This window comes from Theileria annulata, chromosome 2 (assembly GCF_000003225.4).
Source record: "Theileria annulata chromosome 2, complete sequence, *** SEQUENCING IN PROGRESS ***".
NCBI lineage: Eukaryota > Apicomplexa > Aconoidasida > Piroplasmida > Theileriidae > Theileria > Theileria annulata.
Window position 1 is genome coordinate 759,297 of NC_011099.1, and position 14,099 is coordinate 773,395.

The window sequence follows — 14,099 nt, forward strand, 5'->3', positions numbered from 1 at the left end:
CAGCTGCATTGGAAGAAGATCTCCATCAATAGCTATGTAATTCTCTATAATTGAGTGAGTATATGAATATGATAGCTACAGTGAACTTAATAACAATAAGGATATCAAAGAAGTGCCAGATCTGACCATAAACAGTGTTACCACCATCGTTGTATTGTTTCCATCCACCAAACCCACCTAAAGATCCTACGAATTCGGTTTTGGGAGGGCATTCTGACAGCATACTAATAATGGAAGGAACAATAATGGAATAAAACTTGGGGCCACATATGGCCTTTCTATAGGCAGTATTGAAATTGTTGAAGGCTTGTTCAAGTGGGTCGTATTTAGTGGATTTAATGCCACCGGAAGTGTAAGCAGATTCTTGTGCCTGGACTAACTCGAATTTCTGTTTGACAGAGGGTCCCCAACCTGCAAACTTTTCCTTGACAGCATTGGCCTTAGTATTCAACCCCTTTATATCAAGAATACTAGCAGTACCAAGTTCTTTGAGTGCACTTGCTAGATTATCTCCAAGGGTGATTTCTTCTCCGACAGCAGTAACGAGTAGTTCTTCAGGCTTATAAACATCGTTGAAGGCGTCCCATGCCTTTTCAACTGCTTGATACTTATCTTGATGACCGGCTTCAGTATATTTATCTTCTTTAAGCTGAACTTGAGTGAATGCACGGCTGACTGCGTCGTATTTAGTTTTAACCTCACCGGCCTTAGTAGTTAGTTCAGTATCTTGAGTATAATTACCAAGATCTTTGAGTTTAGCTCGAAGTTTATCTCCTTCTTCATTTTCACCGACTTCATTAGCAAGTTGTTCCGCTTCTGTCTTACCAGTATCAGGACCAGCTTGAACTGCACTGGCTAGTTGACTGGCTGCAGTATATAGTGTTTCAGCTAGCTTTCTAAGTTTACCATCGGTTTGGTCATCTGTACCAGCCTTATGTTTGAGTACATTGGCGGCATTATCATTACTACCAGGATTATCAACTGCCCTGTTAAGTTCATTGGCTTGAGTATGTAGTGCAAGGGCTAGTGCTCGGAGTCCTAAATTTTCACCTGTACTAGTTGCTGCTTTAAGTTCCTCATCAGTACGATAACTTTAAATAGTTTTATGGCCTATATCAATTTTTCCAGTGACCTAAAAGATTAGAAGTACTACATATGTCAGGAAGTTTAACCATTGGGATATGATGGAAGGAATTATGATCGCCCAGAATTTAATTTGTCTAGGTTTAAAGGTGTCATTAATGTGAGGTAGATTGGTAACGGTGATGTTTTTGTTGCCGGTGTTGCCGGTGATTCTGATGGTGGATTTGACTGTGTCTTTGAAGGCTTGGGCATTAACAACATCAGTATTATTGAGTTTTCTGGCTGCACTGGCTAGTCCTCCGGCTGGACTTTGAAGTGGAGGACTAGCAGCCTCTTTAAGTTTTGTGGCCTTTTTTGCGAGTTTAGTAAGGTTTAGAATTCTCTCGTAGATTTTTTTGACAGCCTCAAATTCGGACTTTAAACTAGACTCACATTAAGAGAGTCGTATGCCTTTTCAACTACGTTGAAACTGGTTATCACTTTGTCGGCATGAGTCTGATTACCATTGGCACTGGCTAGGCTTGTGGCGTTATTTTCCACCTGATTTGCAAAGTGTTTGATGAGTGCCATACATAGTTTCTGGAAATCGGACTCGACCCCTTTCCAGGCAGTTTCAACGGCCTTGACCTTTCCTGCAGGAGTATCTGCTAGTGGTGATATACCTGGTTTACGTTTATTTTCTTGGTATAAAGTTTGGGCTGCCAGATTTTCGTATGCGTCCTTAACTGTGGCGAATGCAGTTATGACTGCAATGGCCTTATCAGGATCAGTAGGAGTAGCACTGGATAGTTCATTTGCCTGATGATGTAGACTACTTTTATCTTGACCATCAGTGCCTTTGGCTGCAGAAGCTAGAGCTGTGGCCGGAGTACTAAGTGTAGAAAGTGGACTACCACTAACCTGAGCAGCCTGAACTATTCCGTCGGCTTGATTGTAAAGCTCTTGGGCCTTACCAGCTAGGTCTCCGGCTACAGTCTCGACAGTATTAACACCACTAGCAGCTTTCTGTTGAAGTGCATTGGCCGCATTCTGAAGTTCGGTGGCCTTAACTTTGAGCTCAGGTGGAACATTAGTGCCTTGGATATCATTGTCTTTAGTGTTGGTAAGAGGTGTCGGAGTATTTCATGTTTTAGTGTAACATCTTACATTCTTGAACACTTCACGAGAAAGCCAATACACTATCGGTTGCAGTTTCTGCACTTAATGCTCCAGCCACTCAACTAGCTAATGCAGCCAGTCATAGTACTACTGGTCTTAAAGAGAAAGCAGCAGATCTAGTAGTCGCTATCAAAACCACTGGTGACCCTAATGGAGATAAGGCTGAAGAAGTCATAGACAAGTTTGAAGAAGTCAGAAATAAGTACAATCTACTAACAAGTCATAGGAATTACGAATCAAATAAAGATAAGTCTGCAGTTAAAGCTGTTGATGATGCCTACACTGCTCTGAAAAAACTGTACGATACTATGCTCAATGTCACTAAAGCCAATCTACTTAAAAATCAAGCTGCAGGTATGTCAACCGATGCTGGAACACTACATGATAATGCCAACCAACTGGCCTCTCAAGCTAAGGGTGCTAGCGCTCTAGATCCTGAGGCACTTAAACAAAAAGCTGGTGAAAATGATTCCGATCCTGACAAACTCCGACAATTGGCCACAACACTTCATGATAGAGCCAATGCCCTATACAGTGCAATGGGTAGTGATAGTCCTCCTGGTAAAGCGGAAGCCCAAGCACTTGCCGCTGCTGTCGGTCCTGAAGATAGGGCTCCTGAGGATGGTAAACCTAATACTCTTCGACAGGCACTCGCAGCACTTGGTGATGATAAAGGTACTGATCCTGGTCAACTACCTGCTCTGGCCAATGTTGTTAAAGAACAATACGACAAAGTCAAACTTCTATACGCTGCAGTTCAGAAACAAAAAGCTAATTATACTGATGACAAGGGTCAAGCACAATATGGTAGAGTTGTAACCGCATGGAATGCTTTCAATAATCTCTACCAAGAGGCTTTCAAGGCTGAAATTAGTACACAGACTTTCCCAAGTATGATGTCAATGTCACTACTCCTGGTAGTAGGCTCCAGGATAAAGCCGAAGAACTACAGACTGCGGCCCAAGCACTTAAAGAGATGGCTCAAAGTGTTGGTACACTTAGTGATCTTGGTAATAAAGCCGGCACTCTAGCCTCTGAAGCTGGAACTCTAGCCGGCGGTACTGCTTCTAATGCCGACAACGTAATAACCAACTACAACACATTAGAAGGAACATACAATGGACTAAGTACTCCTACTGAGAAGGCCAAGGTCGAGAAGGAATTTGGAACTGTCAAACATCTATACGACCGAATGCTCAATGTTACTAAGGCCAAGAAACTTAAAGATGCAGTTGGTACTGGTTCGGGTGACAATAAGATATGGCATAAGGCCAGCCAACTATATGAAAAAGCCAACTCACTAGCAGAAGCCTCTAATCTTCGAGCTCCAGAAGATCAACAACCTGATACTCACAAAGAACTCAGAAATCTTGCCGAAACACTTCGTGATGCTGTAGGAGAAAGTACCAGCTCTGGTCTCCAAAAGGCCCTCACAGATCTCAATGGTGCCAGAACTGATGATCCCAAGGACTTAATTACTAAGGCCCAAGATGTAGTCACTAAGTACAATGCTGTCGTTGAAGCCTATGATAATGTCACCGAAAAAGAACAGTCATATACTGCTGCTCTTGGTGGTCCTGGTGGTGATTTTGCAGCTAAATACACCCAAGTTGAATCTGCTTTCACTGCACTTCAAACCGCCTACAACCTTGGAAAGTGTAAGGCTATCGTTCCTATTTTTGACAAACCTTGGATTAGATAAACAACATGAAGTTGGAAGTTGTTAAAGGTTACACAGAGTCCAAAATATGGAAAAATAACTAATGTATTTTTTGTCCAAATTTACTCCACAAACTACATTTTTAATGGACTCAAAATCACTCTGAAAAGTAGCTTTGATGTCAGGAGGTATTGAGTCGTATACATCCTTGAACTTGTCATATTTGTCTTTGAAGAGTCGGGCATTTTCAACATTCGGAGTTTTTTGGAGTGTATCTGCTGCATTATCTAGATTAGTGGCTGGTTTTTTCATTTTGGTAAAGTTTAGGATCTTGTTATATAGGGTCTTGAGATTGGTGTAGGCATCATAAACATCCTTGACCTTTTCTTCATCACCAGGTAGTGATGGTGATGATGGATTTTGTTTTATTTTGGCTAAGACAGCTGAGTATGACGGTTGGCCTGCAAGTGTTTCGTACGCATCAGTGACTGCGTCAAATTGTTCTATGACTAATTTGGCCTTAGTTCCATCAGAGTCACCAGAACCGTTGATAGCAGATACCAGTGCAGTTGCTTTCTCTTTGAGGCCTTCATTACCATTGCTGGCTGCTTCCTTAAGTAGGTTGGCTTTTTGTCTAAGTTGTTCATCTTGGGATAGTGTACCGGCTGCTCCGGATAGTGTATGGGCCATGTTGGATAGTTCCTGGACCCTAAGCCTAAGGACATTTACATAGGACTTCTGAAGGGCATCAAACTTGATTTTGACATTTTGAACCTGAGGCACTTTTTTAGCCTCTAGTGCATCAGTGAATTCTTTCTTGACTTCTAGTTCGTTGTATTTTTCAACCACTGCAAGGTACTTCTCTACGATTTGAGCGTCAGGTGCCTTATCTAGCTTTTCAGCCTCGTCTTTAAGAGTTTTGGCTGCATCAACTAGATCAGCCATTTCTTGATTGGCATCCTTTTGAAGTTTTCCGAGTGGACTCTCAGGAGCCTCAGCAGGCTGAGCCTGAGACTGAAGTTGACTGGCCGCTCCGTGAAATGCTATTGCCTTCTTCTGGATCCTATGAACTATGAGCATTTGGTAATAGGTGGTCTTAACCACGTAGTAGGCCTTGACAACCTCGATGACCTTTTCCTTATCAGTTTGAGTTAGTTTAACAGCCTTTTCCTTGTTATTAAGTATCTTTTTATACTCATCCATTAGTGCTTCATATCTTTGTTCAACATTGTCAAATGCGGTTATGACAGCAGTGGCCTGAGTTTGAGCAGCTTCAGTCTGTTGAGCTTTATTAGCTAGTGTTTCTGCAGCCTGATATAGGCCACTACTAGTACCCTTGGCTGCATTCTTAAGTTTTTGGGCAGTTTCATTAAGTGGTTGAAGTGGACTACCCTGCTTAGCAGCCTGAACTATTCCGTCGGCTGCAGTGTGAAGCCCTTGGGCCTTAGCAGCTAGTTGTTCGGCTTTCTTCGTGAGATTAGTTTGAGGATGATTATTATTTTGTTGGAGATCAGTCTGATTAGTATTACCAAGTTCACTGTTAGACTGAGTCTCAGCAGTGGATTTAAGTGCTTGGGCCTTAGTCTTTATATCACTGGCTTTACTTGTGAGATAGGTGCTCATAATAATACACACTAACGCCTACTCTGAATACATCTAATTGGGTAACAATAGAAAGATCAAATCTATTATATAAAGATATGTATAAAATTAATCATCTGGTTTGGTTTGTTTATCATCTACAGAGTCGGATTGTATATCTGAGGCCCAGAGTGTGAGATTATCTCTGAGTAACTGCATTATTAGTGTGGAGTCCTTGTACGAGTCCTCTGACACAGAGTCGAACTCAGTAATTGCATCGTCGAACGCACGCTTCGCCATCTCGCACGCCTCGTGAGGCTTGTTCAATATCTCATAAAAAAATACAGAAAAATTCAAAGCCAATCCTAACCTATAACATTTTAAAATACCCATAAGAAATAGGCTGACTAGTGGTAATAACTGAATAAATAGCAGAGTCCATGTGAGTCCACAGTAGGGTATAATAAAATACCTAATTGGATGTGTAGGTTTTAATTCATTTTCTGCGATTTCAGTAGCCCGTTGATAACTTTCCTTGGCATTATTACTCGCGTTGCTCTTGCTCTCGTCACAAGAAAATTCACTCACATAACGATAATAATCACCCTTCATCTTATAATAAAATACCAAACTCTCACTCTCCTACATAAAATTTATACTACTATGCTATTTATCATAACTAAGTAGTCCCGTAAGGGGATATGTAATCCCAGGAGCGGAAAAATTATACTATGAGAGGTACATTTGTGGAAGAGATAAGTTTATTGTTCAAAAGTGATAAAATATTGTTACAGATTTCATTCAACTCTCCTTCGATCTTGACACGATACTGACGAGCAAGAGCCTTGTGGCCAGTGTTATTCTTACTGGCCTCCTTCTGCTCAACACTACTCACTATACGCCAACTAGCTCTCCTTGAACCAACACTATTCTTATATGCTACACTCTACAATCATTATATTATTAACTATATATAGAAATAATTAATAGTTAAATGACTAGTAGTAGATCCAGTAGTCTAAGTAACAGTAGGAATGCAATACCAGTAAATTACGTTCTTCAACTGTTAATTCTTCTTTATCTGATACACAAGTCTCCACTAGTGTTTTCATTGCATTTGCCATCTCTGCAAATCATTATAATAATAACGTATGGATATTATATATAATTTTTGTATAAGCTGCTATAATATGTTGGGGAATGACTAGATAAATTATTACCGTCATAGCGTTCGGCTTGCTCAGCAAGTTTAGCGGTATATATAAGTTCTGATCTGTGATTATCTTCTGACATTTTATAGTTTTTTATCCGAAAAATATTTTCTTAAATCCAATTAACCGAATTTATTGTAGGATTAAGCGAATTTTAAAACCAATAATGTAAATTATTGATGGAAAATTGGATGGGGTCACAGATTTTTTAGAATCGAATATTTAAAATGACTGACAGTACTAACAAATCCGTGGTCTTAGGTTATGGATATAAACTTGTAAAAGTAAATAAAGTGAGGGAAGGCGGTTTAAATCTTGGTTGTTGGGGGATGATTTTAGGGTTAAATCCTGAAATTCGCAAGAGAAAGCTTAATTGCGACTTTGGGCGTTAGGTAGGCGTCAGACGGTGAAAAGAGGTTTGCAAAATGTCTAATGTAGAGTTGCACTTGTTAGCTTTACGTGGGGGTTGACCCACAATATGAGTAGTGTGGATTAATTTTTTTCGCTGTACACATATTTTATAGTCGTTTTTTGTTTTACACACCTGACTTTTCTTTTCTGAATTGTCGACTTATTTATTTTTTTCTTACACATTTTACCTTTTTGGATACACATTTCTTTTTTTTAATTCAAATTTCCAACCATTACACTATTATCAAATCTTTTTACTTTTATTTAATTTTACTAATTTGTTAGTCTGCTAATTGTAATTTTAATACTATTAATAACGCAATAAGAATAATGGTAAAAGTAATGAAGGAGAATCTGAAGGTGAAGAAGGAGGTTAAGAAAGACTTGAAGAAGAAGGTTGTGGGCGGGGGTTCAAAAAAAAAAGCCTCAATGAAAAAACTCTCGGGTGGTCAGGAGTCGAAAATGAATGCCAAAATGAACCAACACCGCCCGAAGTTGAACGCCAAGCACTCGGGAAAAGTGGCCAAAAAGGCTCCCAAGGCTCAGAAAAAGGGAGCCAAGCTCAACTCCAAGCTAGCCGGGAAAGCGGTAAAGCGTCCCGGGAAGGTAGTGAAAAAGGCGGTCAAAAAGATGAAGCCCGCCAAGAAAGTGGTAAAACAAAAGGGCAACAAGAAATAAGCCTAACTTTCTATTCGCTCTTTAAACCCTTTCTACGTTAATTCTCATTCACTATACACTTCACTACATCCTAATTACTATATTATTTCACCCCCTTAACAATTATTTTACAATTTGTAATTATCTTAATACACCAGTCGCTATCAATTATGGAAATAATTCTCGATAATTTGTACTGTGATCATTTCCCCTTTTTATTTCCAAATTTTGATAATTTGTTAAATAATCAGTTGAAGCAATGAAACTCGTGACCCTGAATTATTCGGTGAAGTGATTAGGAATTATGTGTAGTCATGGGCTTACAGTGATGCTATTTAAAAGTTTAACCGCACTAGATTTATTTGAGATTTGTTTCACAACCTCTGTAATTTATTGTCATTTTTCATACATTCTCTAGACATATTATTATTTCCTTCTAACTTCTTTATATAATATATAATAGTTATGTGATTTAGATTAGTTGAGTAGTTTGATGAGATTTTTGAGTGTTTCGTAAGTGCCCCAAGAGATGGCTGCTGAGGGTGTGCACATCCCGACTCTGGTACTCATCCCGCGCATAAAGCCTCTTAATCCCTCATTACGATATATATTCTTATAAGTCATTATTATATTCTAAGGCATCATATAACGCTATTATTAAATAATTAGTTGGTGGTAAATAGTCTGGTGGACTTACTTTGTATTTGAGAGGATAATATGGTTGATGACTATTGTAATGACATGTTTGTGTTTGTAATCTTGTTTTTATAACATCTAACGGCGTTGTTAGTGCTCCAGCTATCGCTCCTCCCAATCCTAAAACATCAGAGTCATCATATATCTACTTTATATAATTAAGGGTATATAACTAAGTATTCCTAGGGGTATGTAACTACTCTGGTATATAACTACTGTAAGTGGATTGGCCCTTGGACTACTGTCCCCGTAACGCAAACCTGAATAAATAAACTGTTTATAATTACTAGTGTTATCTTCCTTATTAATCTTCTTTAACAGGTGAATAATAGTGACCAATAAAGAGTGATAAGGAATATTCATGAAGAGTGTTATTGAGAGTGACCTGAAAAGAGCACCAAACCCCTCAGTTTTTAACAAGTTTACGACACAATCTAGAGTACTACTGTGTAGATTAAGCTGCAATCGCTGCTTAATAACGTCGGCTGGAGTGAGAATTAAATCGTGGCAAACTGTTGCAGTTGCGCCAGAAATTGCAATATTTCCCGAATTCTTTATCTTTTCGTACACAGTAAAATATAATACATGGGCTGGGACACAGCCGATTATTATCACATTGCTTCCCTTAAACAGGTTTGTGTATAGTCCTCTGGGATTACTCAGTTTAGTGTTAATTGAGTAAGTCGTTAATCTCCTCTTAACACCGTTGTATATGGATTTACATTGTGAATTCAGTGTGTTTCTGGAATTCCCAGAATTGATTGAATAAGAACTGGTTGAGTTAGTTTGTAGTCTGGTCTTAATAGTGTCCAGGGGGAACAATGAAATATGTTCCATAACTCCAGCAATACTACCACAAAAAGCATGTTGCCAAAATGGCATGTCACCTAATCATCATATTATATACTCCAATGGTGAATATTATATACTTAACTATTAGCAGTGGTATAAATATGTGTTAACTTGTCATAGTAGAATTAATTGTACACATATTAAAAAGTTAAAAAGTAGACTATTTCGGCAATATATCAAATTATATATATTAGTAGTATTAATTAATATAAAAGTGGAAAAATAAATTAATTTGTAAAATACCTGTCCAATTTTCCCAATCTAATGGATCATTAGGATCCGAATCCATTTTACAAAACTATAATAATTTACAACTAATGATATTTACATCCAATACATTATTTTCAATTAACATATTATTTGAATTTAAATTAAAATTTACAGTTAATTGATTGTTTGAATTTAATACGATATCTATAGTTAATATAATATTTAAATTTGATGAATTATATAAATTGAATAAATCATTTACTAAATGACTGTATAAAATAAAAATAAATACTAGATTGTTATGATTCTAATCCCCATCCATGTAAACAACAACAAATACATAGATTTGGCTAATTTTTTGAAAAAAATATATTTTTATTAAAATTTTATTAAAAGATTATTAAAAGTTAAATTTATTTTAGCATTTAGTTTGAATGTGTTTACAGGAATCACCAACCATATTTCATCTGAGTTTCTCGCTTACTCTTCCTCATGTGTATCGTTTGTTCCATTATCTCAGCCTCCTTATCTTGGGCTTCCATTGCCAACCAATTTATCTACAACAATATTCCATCGAGTTATTTTCTATCTAATTGTACTACCTGTGTATATTATATATAACTATTTTAATAGTATAATTAGTGAAGAAACTTGATGTTTTCGTTTTTGTGTTCTTCTGGCAACGTTTGTGGTAATTACTTGACCATCTTCTGTTTCCATAAGTCTTGTTGGCATATTAAACCGCTTCACTCCCTCATATAATATTTCCTTATTACAAGTATAATTTCTCTCCTTATCACTATACTCTTATTATTACCATATTATAATGTTATTAATGTATACCAAATACTAAATGTATAACTCATTAGGAAATATATTATTGACGATAATAGAAATAGATAAATATAACTATGGTATAGAATTAGGGAAATAATGGAGTAATCTGTTTAGGTAAATAGTGTAAGGTATAAATCATATAATACAGTTTGGAGAGTAGTAAATCATCGGCTTTGATATCAGTAACTTTAACTTTAGGCCCTAGCCACTAAAAATTAATTAACAAAAGGTTTAATTTTACCTGTGATGATTTGAGTAATTTATCAAAATTGACGTTTGACTTGTTAAAACTAGTCATGGCCTCGTTGTAATCAATTCCTTCCTCATATACCTCTTTATCATCGTTTATTTCAGAAGGTTTAGAGTCAGGTAAATTATTCAGTTTATCATCTGTGTTTGAGGGTTGAGATTCAAGTAAATCCGATTCCGTTAGTTCTTGTGACTTTATCTTTACATTATCAAACTTTTCTATTCTTCTCAATTTTCTATTTATTGTAAACAGTCCACCACTTTTATCTTTTTTACCAACTTCTGCTGGTTCAACTTTATTTTTACATATTATATCCTTTTCCTCTACCTTTGAATTATCAGTTTTATTATCGTCATTTATATTACTAATTTTATTATTATTATTGTCAACAATTGTACTATTATTTACATTATCGTCAGTATTATCACTATTATCAACTGTACTAGTGTTTATATTGTGATCATTTAAATTATTATTGGCAGAATGGTCGGAATCATCTGAATCACTGTCAGAAAGGGCAGAATTCAACCAATCCATATTAAGTGATGGTGTTCAGTAGATGTTTTTTACGCTTTTAACCCTATTTTTAATATATTCACAAAATTCATCATATAATTATATAATTAAAGGTTCTTTTAATTAATTCTATACTAATCTTTTATTTTTTAGATTTTAATTTTTTCTTTCACTTCACACCCTTTAATACACATTATCGCCAATTTATCGCAAAATCTTCAGATTCCAACTCTAACACAACCAATTTATCTGAAAATGAGAAGATCAAACAATTGCTATTATCTGTTAAAGAATGGGAAGATTCAAACAAATCCTCAAAAAACGATTCTTTGAGTTCAAACTCAAATATTTCTGTGAACGACTTGGTAAAATTGGAAAAGAAGTTTCTGGAATCCATTGAATCTGACGAGAACTCGACCTTTAACCGCATTATAAGTGAAAAAATAAAAGAAACTATAAAAGAGAAAGAGGAAAAAAAGGAAAAAACAGTTGATTGGAGAGATTTGGTGCAGGAATTTAGGTTAATTGGAGCAGGAAAAAAGTGTTACGGCTGTGGAGTTAATTTACAATTCGCAAACATAAACAAACGTGGATATGTTCAAGAATGTTACTACCACAATGATCTTGCGAAATGTGAACGTTGTTCATCTTTGTCTTCGGATATCAAATCATCTCTAATCAAGAACACCAGTGGTGTTGATGGTAATAATTTGAACTTGGTTAGTGAGAATTTGATAAGAGAAGCATCGAGCGAGACTATAAATATAGTCAGGAATATGTTGAGGATCAAGAAGAGGAGGAGGATTACGATTTTGTACATTATTGATGTTGTTGATCCACATATTGAGTTTAAACTATTAGAGATAATTAAACAAAGTAATTTTATTCCGTTACTGAGCTTGCTCACCACTATCCCCTACGGGGGACTTAGTTATTTAACTATGTGTTATAGTAGTAGTTATGGTTATCTATGTGTAAAATCTATTTAGGGGAGGAGATAGGTGGTATAAGGTTTTATTTAATTTTGAACAAGATTGACTTGTTACCCAAATATAATAGAGATGAATTAGTGCAGTTTTTTAAAAAAATGATTAATTCAAAAGTCGACTTACTTAAATCGAAACACATTTTTACGGTACCTCTTTGCTCTAGACCATTCATATGATCCCTTCCGGGGTCCTAGTCTTACACTATATTTATCTCTTAATTACACTTAATTTACCTTAAGTATTTAATGTACTTATTATAATGAATGCGTAGATAAGTAGTAAGTTTAAGAAGCATGTGAGTGAATTAATGAGTGTAATACTAGAGGAGGCTAAAAGGTTAGGTAACCAGATCCTTTTTATCGGACCAACGAATTCAGGAAAATCAACTCTCATTAACTTATTACGCTCGTCATTAAAATCAAAATCCCGTTCCTTAAAGAATGCTAAGAGTACTAACAATGTTATAATGAATGGCAGTAATAGTTTAATGGGTAAGAGACTGACTAGTAGTATAATACCTGGAACAACGTTGGGTGTGATAAATATATCACTTGGTGATAACTTGAGTATTTATGACACTCCTGGTATTTTTGTTCCCAATTCGCTCATTTCTCACGTTAACGGTATTAATTTAAAGGACATTATTACACAAAATATTTGTCCAAACACACCAATTCGGTTAAAAAAAGGTTCGTTAACAGTTTCACTATTTTCCTCCCATAGTATTTACACAGTTCCATATTCTTAATATTATTTATATACCTAGTTGATATAGTTACCATAGGTTATAGTATGTTGATTGACAAGTATGTGAGGATAGATATGACAAGTGGACGTGATGTATTTTTCAAATGTTATTTTTCAGATAAATTAAAACTCCACATTAAGCCAACGCATAAAATTAACCAATTCCTCAACAAACATTACAGTGACCAATTCTTACACTATCCAACCACTCAACATACTAGCATCACTAGTGATGATACTGTTAATGGTGTTGATAATGTAAACAGTAATAATAGTACAAATGACAATTGGGTAATGAGAAGAATGAATATAATATTGAACGGATGGGATAACGCAACCTGTGATTTGTGTATAAAGGGGCTTGGGTTTCTTACAATTGGAGGCGCTCTTTCAGCGGATTTTAACCTCTACACCATGAAAAATATTTTATACTATCTCAGGCCTCCACTCTTCCCAAAAAACATCTTCCCTTTCGTTCCCAGGAAGTCTTAATACCGTAAATGTACTAATCCTACTAATATGTACTATTTATTAGAAATCCACTGTTTATTACTAAAATTAATTAGACTATAGTAGAAAGTATTGGAAGTGTATATTACATTAAGTGTGCGGGTGGTTTATTTATCTTTTTTGCGCTCAGTCAGGACTTTAGGTTTACGTGTGGCTCTTCTGGTGAATAAAAAGAGCGAAAGCATGAGTCCAACAAGGAGTCCAAAGAGGAACGAGAATGAGGAGATCGTGACAAAACCTGCAAGTGCAGCGTCATACACTCTCAGAGCCTCATTCACACCACTCACCATAAAGTCGCTCACCAAAGCGAATAATGACAATGGCTGTGGCACAGGGACTCCAGTGACATTCTTAAATTCGCCTAATCAAACATTATTTACGAATAAATACAATAGGCATAATTAGCTATATAATTAATTAGTCTGGATAACTAAGGTGTTAGATTAATGATGAACTAAAGACTCAGATAGGGATAACTATGTACTCCACTAAGGTATATATATCTGTGTGGGCTGGCACAGTAACAAACCTAGAGCGAATTCTGATAGTTTCTCGACAGTACGTTCACCACCTTCATATTGATACATTTTGCCCTTGTGGAAGAGCAGAAGCGTGGGATATCCACGAATCTGGAACCTCTTTCCAAGGTTAAGATTTCGGGTAACGTCAACGTCAGCGACGTTCACCTGACCTTTTAAGGTCTTGGCCAGCGACTCCCAGGCTGGGGCCAT

At 36.4% G+C, this 14,099-nt stretch overlaps 9 protein-coding genes across 9 annotated transcripts, besides 3 other annotated features; 3 read left to right on the forward strand and 6 right to left on the reverse strand.

Moving 5' to 3' along the window:
• Window positions 1-25: 25 nt before the first annotated feature.
• Window positions 26-2,171, reverse strand: TA14130 (Tpr-related protein family member, putative; the record flags this gene model as incomplete). Its single annotated transcript, XM_947013.1, has 4 exons — window positions 26-1,091; window positions 1,173-1,465; window positions 1,516-2,077; window positions 2,134-2,171. The coding sequence occupies 4 exons, from the start codon at window positions 2,169-2,171 to the stop codon at window positions 26-28; spliced, it is 1,959 nt and encodes a 652-aa protein (XP_952106.1).
• Window positions 53-121: a sequence feature (1 probable transmembrane helix predicted for TA14130 by TMHMM2.0 at aa 622-644).
• A 378-nt stretch (window positions 2,172-2,549) lies between the features above and the next one.
• On the forward strand, window positions 2,550-3,943 carry TA14125 (uncharacterized protein; the record flags this gene model as incomplete). The annotated part of the gene is made up of 2 exons (XM_947014.1): window positions 2,550-3,161; window positions 3,194-3,943. The coding sequence occupies 2 exons, from the start codon at window positions 2,550-2,552 to the stop codon at window positions 3,941-3,943; spliced, it is 1,362 nt and encodes a 453-aa protein (XP_952107.1).
• Window positions 3,944-3,964: 21 nt separating this feature from the next.
• Window positions 3,965-5,524, reverse strand: TA14120 (Tpr-related protein family member, putative; the record flags this gene model as incomplete). The annotated part of the gene is made up of 1 exon (XM_947015.1): window positions 3,965-5,524. The coding sequence occupies one exon, from the start codon at window positions 5,522-5,524 to the stop codon at window positions 3,965-3,967; it is 1,560 nt and encodes a 519-aa protein (XP_952108.1).
• Window positions 5,525-5,611: 87 nt separating this feature from the next.
• TA14115 (14-3-3 protein homologue, putative) lies at window positions 5,612-6,775 on the reverse strand (the record flags this gene model as incomplete). The annotated part of the gene is made up of 5 exons (XM_947016.1): window positions 5,612-5,852; window positions 5,955-6,124; window positions 6,225-6,428; window positions 6,526-6,608; window positions 6,703-6,775. 5 exons carry the CDS (start codon window positions 6,773-6,775, stop codon window positions 5,612-5,614), a joined length of 771 nt encoding a protein of 256 aa, XP_952109.1.
• A 659-nt stretch (window positions 6,776-7,434) lies between these two features.
• Window positions 7,435-7,782, forward strand: TA14110 (uncharacterized protein; the record flags this gene model as incomplete). Its single annotated transcript, XM_947017.1, has 1 exon — window positions 7,435-7,782. The coding sequence occupies one exon, from the start codon at window positions 7,435-7,437 to the stop codon at window positions 7,780-7,782; it is 348 nt and encodes a 115-aa protein (XP_952110.1).
• A 456-nt stretch (window positions 7,783-8,238) lies between these two features.
• TA14105 (mitochondrial solute carrier-like protein, putative) lies at window positions 8,239-9,598 on the reverse strand (the record flags this gene model as incomplete). The annotated part of the gene is made up of 4 exons (XM_947018.1): window positions 8,239-8,394; window positions 8,459-8,577; window positions 8,718-9,344; window positions 9,553-9,598. 4 exons carry the CDS (start codon window positions 9,596-9,598, stop codon window positions 8,239-8,241), a joined length of 948 nt encoding a protein of 315 aa, XP_952111.1.
• Window positions 9,599-9,968: 370 nt separating this feature from the next.
• On the reverse strand, window positions 9,969-11,143 carry TA14100 (uncharacterized protein; the record flags this gene model as incomplete). Its single annotated transcript, XM_947019.1, has 4 exons — window positions 9,969-10,076; window positions 10,171-10,318; window positions 10,503-10,564; window positions 10,598-11,143. The coding sequence occupies 4 exons, from the start codon at window positions 11,141-11,143 to the stop codon at window positions 9,969-9,971; spliced, it is 864 nt and encodes a 287-aa protein (XP_952112.1).
• A 22-nt stretch (window positions 11,144-11,165) lies between these two features.
• Window positions 11,166-11,216: a sequence feature (Signal peptide predicted for TA14095 by SignalP 2.0 HMM (Signal peptide probability 0.944, signal anchor probability 0.000) with cleavage site probability 0.365 between residues 17 and 18).
• TA14095 (uncharacterized protein) lies at window positions 11,166-13,350 on the forward strand (the record flags this gene model as incomplete). The annotated part of the gene is made up of 5 exons (XM_947020.1): window positions 11,166-11,235; window positions 11,276-11,998; window positions 12,112-12,257; window positions 12,383-12,833; window positions 12,878-13,350. 5 exons carry the CDS (start codon window positions 11,166-11,168, stop codon window positions 13,348-13,350), a joined length of 1,863 nt encoding a protein of 620 aa, XP_952113.1.
• A 125-nt stretch (window positions 13,351-13,475) lies between these two features.
• On the reverse strand, window positions 13,476-14,099 carry TA14090 (T. parva transmembrane protein 17 homologue, putative; the record flags this gene model as incomplete). Its single annotated transcript, XM_947021.1, has 2 exons — window positions 13,476-13,729; window positions 13,898-14,099. The coding sequence occupies 2 exons, from the start codon at window positions 14,097-14,099 to the stop codon at window positions 13,476-13,478; spliced, it is 456 nt and encodes a 151-aa protein (XP_952114.1).
• Window positions 13,533-13,601: a sequence feature (1 probable transmembrane helix predicted for TA14090 by TMHMM2.0 at aa 111-133).